This window comes from Penaeus chinensis, chromosome 32, assembly GCF_019202785.1.
Source record: "Penaeus chinensis breed Huanghai No. 1 chromosome 32, ASM1920278v2, whole genome shotgun sequence".
Classification (NCBI taxonomy): Eukaryota; Metazoa; Arthropoda; class Malacostraca; order Decapoda; family Penaeidae; genus Penaeus; species Penaeus chinensis.
In genome coordinates, this window is record NC_061850.1 from 3,434,928 (window position 1) to 3,445,413 (window position 10,486).

The following is a 10,486-nucleotide window of genomic DNA, read 5'->3' on the forward strand; positions in this document are numbered from 1 at the left end:
AAAGTAGGAGAGAGATAGAAAGGAAGAAGAGAAAAAAAGAAAGAAGGAGAGAGGGAGGGGAGGGGAGAGGAGAGAAAAAGAAAGAGAAAGGGAGAGTGAATAACAGCAAGCCATTCTGTCAGGTTATAACTCCCTTTTCACTATAAATAGATGAGCTCTACTCTAAAATTAATATTTTACCTCTGACTATGCACAAACTAATTTCATCCTTTTCTAAAGCTCTTATGCATCACATCCTCGAAACAGAAATCTCTATGACCTAGGAACAGAATGTATGACTTGGATCTACTTCTTGAGAGATTTAATCTCATACATTTTACTTTCTCTCAAATTCCACAGGCAAAACAACACACTAGACTCATCTGATAACAGCAAACATGGCTCATGTCACAAAAAAAATCAGTCAATCAATTTCCTACATTGATCTTCAGAAGACATTCAGTGCCATCTCAGTCAAGGAAGTATTAGCTAAGAATATTAGCCACTATAAGAATACATAACATCTAGGCCAACACTACTGTACTGAATTATGCACACCTCACTCCCCACAAACTCAAAATGCTTGAGAAAAATACAAAATTCTACTCGGGAAATCTCATCCACATCCAAAATGAATTATGTCCCACAGGGAAAACTCACCCATTTCAATCTTTCTTGTGCCAAAAATACATGTAGCACACTATATGGATTGGAGGAAAATATCGAATTTGCAACAGTGCAAACGTACATACTTATAACAAACTTTTCTTAAAGGTTACAGGCTGATACAATAAGGAATTAATGTGTTTAGTGTACAAAAATTGTTTATTGGTTAAAAAAGGAAGATATGTTTGAAGACTACATACTATAATGCTCCACTCCCATTCCAAAAAATTAAGGTGAAAGGAGATGACTGAGAGATCTTGTCATTTTCTTGCTACTTTGAGCACCTAGAGGATTTCACATACGCAGTGCTCTAATCATTAAAACATTAACATCTATATCTTTATTATATACAGTGGGTCAAAACAAGTCAAACAGCACACTTATATTGTTAAAAAAAAATTAGGAATTACGAATCTTACCACTAATGACTCCATTTTACGACATTTTACAAAAGCATTCACATCCTGTGAAAGAAAACTCATCATATAAAAGTAACAACTCTCTGAAGTGAGATGATGTCATATCTTTCAAACAGAAGTTACTCTCCACTGCAACAGAATAACTGCTCAATGCTTTCAGCTTTCAAAATGCAAGTTTATACCTGTTCTTCACCTAATACTGACATCTCTACTTTTATAACAATCACGTGATATAAAGATTATAAAGGAATATTACTTACGACTCTGTCTAGAATGCATACTTCCATCATTATTTGATTTAGTTTTGGAAAGATTCAAATATAAATATACTACTGATACAATATATATCTGCATGATCCATTCATAAACACAAAAATGTACAGCCCTGTAATCATAACAAATGAAAATGTAAACCAGATTACAACTCTGCTTTCATGCAGTATAAAGCAACCACTGGAAAAAATAATCTTTGAAAATCATAAATGTAACAACATATAAACTGATCTAATGAAACTAAATAATCAGGAAAAATCTCTTCCTCATATTTTTTATTAAAGTAATGTGTAAAACCACTTAACACTGAAACTAAACTTTAAAACTGCAAGACATGGCTATTTTTAAACATGTTCTGCACACTGTAATTAAGTAAGAAGGGGAGACCTGGAAGAGCAAATGAAGCGACAGTCAAAGCTCGTCCAAGAGAGAGTATGTAAGCTGTCAAATACGGTACTTTTTGTCTTTTGTGGAAGACCTATAGAGTGGATAGCTTCTCTAGGTTGGAAATGCCTGTTCTTGCCAACTCATCAAAGTGGTTAATCATTCATATCTAAGTAAAAAATATCTACCACATGCATGGTTGGTTATATAAACTCATGTTTTTAGAAGTTACTCATTTTGTGGGTATCAAGATATGTAAAACAGAAACCAGAAACAACATAAACTAAAATCAAATAAAAACAAAAATTATATAATAATAAAGATAAAGAAAAAAATCCAGCCATTCATTCAAACAGAAGAATACAATTTTCTCTCTCTTCTTCTCTAGACAATTATTTTACATATCTACACAATCATGGAACTATACAAAAATGTACCTCATGCAATGATGTGCTTACATACCATGTGTATTTTTCGGCGGCACACAGGACATCGCCCACCACTATCATGTAAGCGCCTGGCACACTGGTAGCAGGTGGCTTGGTGCGACAGTCTACCGTGAATAATTGATGCATTTTTGGGACGTAAACAGCAAATGGAGCACAAGAGGGAGAACCCTGATATGGTTTCGGGTGAACATCTGCCAGACAAGCTAGAAGTGGTGCTGGTTCCAAGGGCTTCCATGCATGTTTCTTGTACTGGCTGGGACCACTGGAACAATTTACCATCTGACCTGAGCCAATCCCTCCCAGAATTCGACTGCAGGAACTGTAAAAAGCACTTCTTTCCTGCACTCGACTGCAAGAACTTGATGAATTCTTCGGACCGAGCATCAGACTCATCATTCTGGCTGTCTTCTTTTCCTGGCCAGTCGGAAGATTTCGAGGCTTTGGAAGGAGGCATTTCCACTTCCAGGGAAAGGGATGACCTCCTTTTCCTCCTGACCTTGCCGTCCTCATTGTCACAACTGCTGGGGAGAGACAACTGCCGAGATAAAGGGGACCGCCCCTCCGGCTTGACAAACTCAGTGGATCCCGGCTCTGTTTTCGCATTAATTGCAGCTGCAGAATCATTACTGAAATCATTCAGACTTTCCTGGGACATGAATATCCCAGAGTCTTGGGAGCCGTAACGATCCAGTGAACCCGTGGGTGGCGTCTCCAGCGTGCTAGATATTAGGAGCACCTCCTTTTTGTGGGAGGGGCCTGCTGCATCCCCTGGCAGGCTGGGCTTTTCTGCTGAGTGTTCCTGCTTCTTCTTCTGCTCCTCAGTCTGCTCTTTCAATTTCTTAGCCTTCTTTTTGGGCCTCGGTTTCCTTCTCTTTCTCTTCTTGGATCGTTCTGGGAGCCAGTCCTTTCTTAGCTGTGTGTAACAATTAAAACTGGATTAATGCCCACAGGGCTCTGTGAACAGTAAAATGTTGTTAATCTACAGATAATAATAATAATAGCAGGATTACTCTTATGAAATGCTTGCATTTTTTTCTTTACAAAAATAGTGATTATCACTTTTCAACAAAATATTACAATCCTTTGATATCATACAAAGATTTAGAGATAACCTTAACCCAATGCCGCCAAGGAAAATGAACAAAATATGGGGAAAATGCTGTGCATTTTTTAATATTTTTAATATCTCTGCACATAGATGGCTCTGCCAGTGCTTAGCCACAAAGAAGTCAATTAGTAGAACTTGTGACCTTACCTGATTTGAATTGGCAGGAAAAACATATTTTTTTACTAGTGCTATGAATATTGATGGTGTTATTTTTATTATAAACATTATAATTACTATAATGTTATAAACATTAGTAACAGTAAAATAAGATAACGTAAAATATTTTTGTAAATCAAAGAAAAGGGTGAATGGGTGAGACAGGCAGTACTCGTAACTGGCTCATTGGTGACTTAGTACAAGTGTAGCCATCTATGTATAAAAACAAACAAGTAAGCTCAAAGTGGACATGGCACGTACGTAATCGTCATGCCCGTCGGCATTGGGTGAATTATAGTGTAAACAACCTCTTTTCAACATTAACTTATTGTTGCCATTTATTCTTACAAACACATTTTAATCATAAAACTAGAATTTCATATTTGTGATATCTCAAATTATTTATGTCTATCTGTCTATGACATTTTGATGTCAAATAATAAAGAAGGATGGAAAGGCAGCAGAAATGAAAGAAGGAAAGAAAGAAGGAAAGAGAAAGAAAAAAGAAAGAAAGAGAAAGAAAAAGAAGAAGAAGAAAAAAAAGTCTATGTATATATATATGTATATATATATATATATATATATATATATATATATATATATATATATATATATATCACACACACACACACACACACACACACACACACACACACACACACACACACACACACACACACACACACACACACACACGCATGCACGCACACACACACACACACACACACACACACACACACACACACACACACACACACACACACACACACACACACACACACACACACACACACATGCAAACACACACACACACACACACACACACACACACAAACATATACAAACACACACACAAACAAAAACAAACACACAAACACAAAGAAAAACAAACACACACACAAACAAAAACAAACACACACAAACAAACACAAAGAAAAACTGGATCCTACCTGCCAACACTTCCCGCAGTAACGCACAAAGGGCTTGTTGCGCAGGCCGCAGCTGAGGCAGTTCCACCTCTCCGCCACAAGCTCCGGGTCCGAGTCTGTTGACTGGCTCTCGGTCTGCGAGTCGTCTGCCCAGAAGCCCTGCTCGGAGTCATCCTGGCAGAGCGCATGGATAGCAAACACGGCCACCTCTACATCCTTGAAATGAAAGTTGACCTTAGTATCCAGTCTCCATCTCAATTTGATTAAAGTACAAGGAGCTGTACTTTAGCACATATGGCCCTTGTGTGGGTATTTGGCTGTTGGGGGGTGGGGGGGTGGGTGTAAAAGGGGAGAAAGGAGGACGAGGGAGGTTAAGCATTGGCATTTAAGTGTTGTGGAAGTCTGTGTAAGTGGGGTCTTTCTGTGTTGTTGGATTCATTTGTGAATGAAAAAGAGAGAGGGAGAGAGAGAGAGAGAGAGAGAGAGAGAGAGAGAGAGAGAGAGAGAGAGAGAGAGAGAGAGAGAGAGAGAGAGAGAGAGAGAGAGAGAGAGAGAGTAAATGTATTTCAGTTATTTCTGAGATAAACAGCTATTTCTTCTTCAGAAAGAAAGAAAATAAAAGAAAAAATAAATAAATAAGGATAAAAATAAATAAATAAGGATAAAAATGTTATTTTGGTGAAATTGTGGCATTCTGCCTGCCTTTACAATGTAATTGAAATCTGTCATCAAAATTACCACTCCTTTTTAAAACAACAGATTACTGTCTACACTAATATTTTGTGATAGGCAGTCCAATGAAATTATCAAGGCTTGCTCTGATATTTTAACTTCCTTTTATAACATTATATCATAATTCACCATAAAAAAGGCATCTCAATTTGCAACAACAAATCAGTAAAAATTAAAAATTAATGTTCAAGGAATTCAGTTTACTTATAATAGGTAAAAATAAATATGTAGATAATATATAAGGGAAGAAGAAAGAGGAGATATGAGTTATATAGGGATGAAGAGGAAAAGAAAGATAAGTATCTCCATTCAACCTCCAAAATACATCAAACTTAAAATGGGTAGTAATAGCTACTTCAGCTTTAAAATATGGAACAAATTTATTCACAATCAAAATATTTCCTGTTCCTATACCCCCTATTTCAAGCCAATCCCTCTAATTCCATCATGGTTACAAGAGGTGGATACATTACGAACCTCAATATCAGAATCTCCCTCGTCAGACTGTTTCTGGTCTTGCTCATCAAAAGAGGCAATTTCATACTCGTCGATGTAGCAGTCTGTTTCTGAGCTGCTCTCCTCAAACTCTGTGTTCCGGCAGTATGCTAGAAAAAGAGCAAATCAATTTAAGTGTCAGCTATTTGTTCTATATCCCTCACCATTATTATATACAAGTCTTATTTAACTTATGCCTTCCAAAGTAGGTTCAAAATCTTGTTTCTCTCTCTCTAATTGAAAAATTATGCATACTACAGCTAAAACTGCGAACAGCATCTCCCATGCTTTTAATTTTTCACTTGAGTGCCTGACAGTGCAAGACCACTACTGTATAGCTCTGTTTGGCATGGTTAAAAACCCTCATCATAGGGTTAAAATTCACTCAAACAAAAATCAAATTATAATGGCTACAAGCTGAAGATATTCAAACAACAACAACAATGCTACTACTTCACCACCCTCAAACCTACCAGTTTCATATCCTTGACAACTATAATCCGTCTCTGATTCTGAATTTGTGTCAGGAACTTCTGGGATACAGAACTTGTACACACCAGCAAAACTCTTGGATCTTCTGTTGCCTGAAATGGTTCTCTGACTACTTCTGGATGATCCAGGAAGTGTTTGGGGTTCTGCACTTGCTTCACCATTCTGGGTATTCACTGTATTGACAGGGGCTTCTGAAACACCTGTCTCTGTTTTGTCATTGGTTGTATCTACATTATTATTTACATTTGCTGTATTTTGTGTCCTTACACTATTACTATTGATATTACTTGACGGATCTAAAGATCCATTTGATGCCGGTTCCTGATTTACAGGCTGTGTCTGGAACCTTGATTCCACAGGAATCAGATTCTTAGCTACCAGAGTCCTGAAATAGCAAAAAAGTAGTATTACCATAAGAAAATTCAGGCTTACAAAAAGCATATTCTCAAACTGTTTCAGTATTTTGTCCAGAGGAGTTCAGTGTGTAAAAACAACAGGAAGAAAGGACACTTACCTTACATCATTAAAGTGAAATCGATTTACTCCGAAAGCTTTCCCAAGGGAATCACCACCACAATTAACATAGTGAATATCTTGTGGGTCGAATAAGCTGCGATTACTATAAAGATAAGTCTTCAGCAACTGCAGAACCTGTAAAACACAGCCATTAAATCAGGGAAAAACAAAAACAACCTGAACTAAATCATCGTGTGGCGAATATCTGAACATTACATAATATATAAATAACCAGTATTACAATTGAGTAAGTCAACGTAAATTTTCTCGAGAATGATGTTGTTAACTAATTCAGGCCTGGGATATTACAAGAAAAACATTCTCATGTAGTATCTTGCTGTGGATATCACTATTTTGGAAGATTCTCTGCCGGTTGGCACAAAATTTTCCTAACTACGAGACCACAAATATGGTCGCAAGTTAACAAAATTGGGGTTGCTTTTTTTAAATCCATACAACGTTTATGGCTATATCCCTCCAGCTATTCACTCAGTCAGCCAAAAAAGTACTTCACCCTTCAGTTACATTAATTGGAAACATATTACTATTGTCACACTGTATAGTACTGAAGGGAAATTTTTCTGCAGCATTGAGTTACTTGTAGGCACAATCTTTCTTGTTTGTAAATTCTGATTCGGAGTAAGCAGTACAAGACCAACATTTCCACTTTCAATGAATGTTTTTCTTTAGAGTGGTTTTTCTCTTACACCTTTTTATATTGTTTGAAATTATTAAATCTCACCAAATAATGATGACTACTACTACTACTACTAATGACAATGGCAATAATAATAATGTAAATAATGATGATACAAAACAATAACAATAATAATAATAAAAAATCAATAATACCAATAGTAGAAAATGGTAATAAAAACTTTGATAATACTACTGATAATAAATCACTTATAAATACCAGCAACTGAATTAACGCTGGAAATGATATGGAGCATAGAGCACCCTTGATTTGTACCAACATTCCATGCAGTTCTGATATAATAAAGCTTTAGGTTAGGGGTAATCAAAATCAAAATGTATACACTATAATTACCTCTTTAAACTGGTATGGTTTATGCACCGCTCCAACAGAAGCAAAGGCATCTCTGAGCTGAGGTGTGATATAATACATTTTACAGCCACCACCTGCTGCACTGGGAGGCTGGGAACCTCCAGTTTCAACATTTGTCGGGGTGCTGGAAGTGCTTGAGTGTTCCGTTCCATTTTCTTGTTTTGCAGGATCTTCTCGGTCACCAGCTCCGGCACTTCTGCTGGAAACACTAGTGACCACCGAGGAGAGGCTCGTTGCCTCAGGCAAGTCAGGGGGCATCTCTGAAGCCTTACATTGTAGCCTGAAAAGGTAATTGGGTATCTATAGGCAGTCCTGTCAACAGCCTTCAGTCATTCTATTTTTTCTCTTTCGTTCCCAAATTAATAATTTCCAATGACATTCAACAGGCAGCAATCTTTACAACTTTACACATCTACATTTATACCTTTGAGAAGTATTCATAGTGTAATAATATTATCAAAAGTCATTCAACCAGACTTGGAAAGTCACAAATTGTATAATTCATGTAGTAAGAATAAAAAGCATATGTTTTCAAAATGAGATGAAAGTTTATTAATTACAGAGATGATTTAGCTAAGAATATAACCTTTTCTCATCTATCACCACCTCTTATCCTACTCTATAAAATGCAATATTTTCCAGGAAGAATTCATATTATTCAGCATTCAACAAGCTGAGATGAATTACAGGATTGAAAGGAGGATGCTCCTGAGATAGAGAGAAACAGTACTATTAACTAGTTGTAGAAACAAGATGCAGAAAGCGAAGGTAAGCCCATAACCACTCATCAAAGATACACCTACAGAACTCTGGAGTTTGCCATGGCATCTGTATTTGGCACTCCAATGAAAGGACAACAAAACTCCACCATGCATATTCTGGCAAGGAAGAGATTTTAGACCAAAAATAGGGACAACAGTCCATAGTCCATCATGCTGAATATGTGTGGTGATTTGTTACCCTTTGCTGGAATACCGAGATCTTATGGATACTAGTAATTATTATGTTACATCAATAAGATTGTATTCAACTTAAAATTAGACATTCCAGGCTGCATACTTGTCACACATGGATGCTTAATGAAAGAATTGGGAGGACATGAATAAGAAAGGTTAAACACATTTTTCATGTAGCCATTGGTTCTAATTGTTTTATATTCCAAGTAAATATGCTAGTTTAAGCCTATCATGTGTTTTGTAGACAAAGGAAAACTGCAACTCATGTAATTCTTGAATCTAGAATAGCATCTGCTTGAGACTAAATTCTGAGACTGTCATGGCCTTCATGACTTCAGTACTCAGGCAAAGGCTAGCAAACTTCCACTAAAAATAATCTTTAAAAATTGAGATTGAAATAGTTCCTTATCTGACAGCAAATCACCTAGGTTATGCACATGGTGGAGGTATTCTGCCCTTTTGCTGAAGTGCTGAAATTATAGGTCATGGTGAGGACTGCATTCACCGCAAGTGTAACTTTTAAAGTGACTTTTGGCAGATGATCTTTACAGTCAATAATGTTCTCTATTCTATAGGATGCATGTCTTTGTTCTTTTCTATCTCTGCATGGTTCTTATTTTAACATTGATCAGCCTGGGCACTATAGACAGCACTCCATTTAAATAGGGTCAGTTTCTCTTAAACATAAAGACATATTTTGTGTACATTTTTTTGCATATATCTTGTCATTTATTAACAACAATTAGTAGGGGGCAGATGGAAAGGTGCACCTATCAACTTCACATCCTTTACTCTGCATGACTTCTTTCCGCCACAAAAGTGACATGATTAGAGAAAAGAATAGCCAACTTAGAGAAGAGGATATGCAGGATATGTCACAAAGTAGCAGAAGAAACATAAACCTTAGAAAACCTCGCTTTTTGCTGTTCTATCCACCACATGTAGTGTTTCCTTTGTACCATATACATGCATGATAATAAAAGATTGACAACTTATATCCTTTAGGTATCTAGGGTAAATGAGAGGTAGATCATTACCAGTAAATATCATAAATAGTTCGAAATTCTTATAGTGTAAAATCTCATTCATGCCTGTCACTTGCTTTATGCTGCTAAGACCTGCACCGCTAAGGACAAGTTGCCGAGATGACTTTTAACCGACAGCAGATGGAGCAACACACTGCTGATATTTATCTTTTGATGTTCTAGATTTTTATTATTTTTTTTTTTATCTTTTTTTTTTTACTCCTAACTTAGCTGCCTATTAGTTGCTGATTTTCTGGTACTGGCTATGAAGTTATGTTGACATATATTGTATAAACAACTGAATTATGTCAAGGCGTCCGAATTTTACTTCTAAATGCCTAAATCCAGATAAATGCCCCTTATATTAAATTTAATCACTATCTTGAATAATTGCTTCCCAATGAATCTGTAATGGCTGGTCAAAAATAACAAAATTAGTGAAAAACAATTCAAAACAATTTCCACCAAAATGTCAAGCACACGACAGTAAAATTCAAACCCATCAGCCAGCACCCTTCTCTCGGGCCCTTCTCTCCCTCTTCAGCCCATCATACTCCCACACAACAAACAAAACAACCTACAAATCAAGTCTCACACCTCACAACGCGTCTTAGAGTGAAGGAAAAGAGTGTAGAAAGTGTGTCTCGAGGTCACCCTTTGGTCACCCTCCGCCGCTTTGTTTACATCAGGACGCAGCGTTGCCAAGGTGCGCTGAGGGTGGAGCGCTACAGTATAGCAGACAAAGTCGCTATGCTCAGACAAATTTAGTGAAGATAATTGCTATTTTTTCTGATTTTGATGTTTGTATTTCGGTTTTTTAATTTATTAATGTATGTCA

The 10,486-nt window shown here is 36.8% G+C and overlaps 1 protein-coding gene across 2 annotated transcripts; it reads right to left on the minus strand.

Annotated features, from left to right (window-relative positions):
• Nucleotides 1–970: 970 nt before the first annotated feature.
• On the minus strand, nucleotides 971–10,349 carry LOC125042360 (E3 ubiquitin-protein ligase Mdm2-like). Of its 2 annotated transcripts, none has more exons than XM_047637921.1 (7): nucleotides 10,246–10,349; nucleotides 7,650–7,947; nucleotides 6,597–6,733; nucleotides 6,064–6,467; nucleotides 5,573–5,700; nucleotides 4,385–4,579; nucleotides 971–3,083 (listed from the first exon to the last, which is right to left on the minus strand). In XM_047637921.1, exons 2-7 carry the CDS (start codon nucleotides 7,923–7,925, stop codon nucleotides 2,160–2,162), a joined length of 2,064 nt encoding a protein of 687 aa, XP_047493877.1. In that variant the 5' UTR covers nucleotides 7,926–7,947; nucleotides 10,246–10,349; the 3' UTR covers nucleotides 971–2,159. The 2 variants fall into 2 exon arrangements, with proteins under 2 accessions (XP_047493877.1, XP_047493878.1); XM_047637922.1 differs by having other exon boundaries at nucleotides 10,230–10,338.
• Nucleotides 10,350–10,486: the final 137 nt, after the last annotated feature.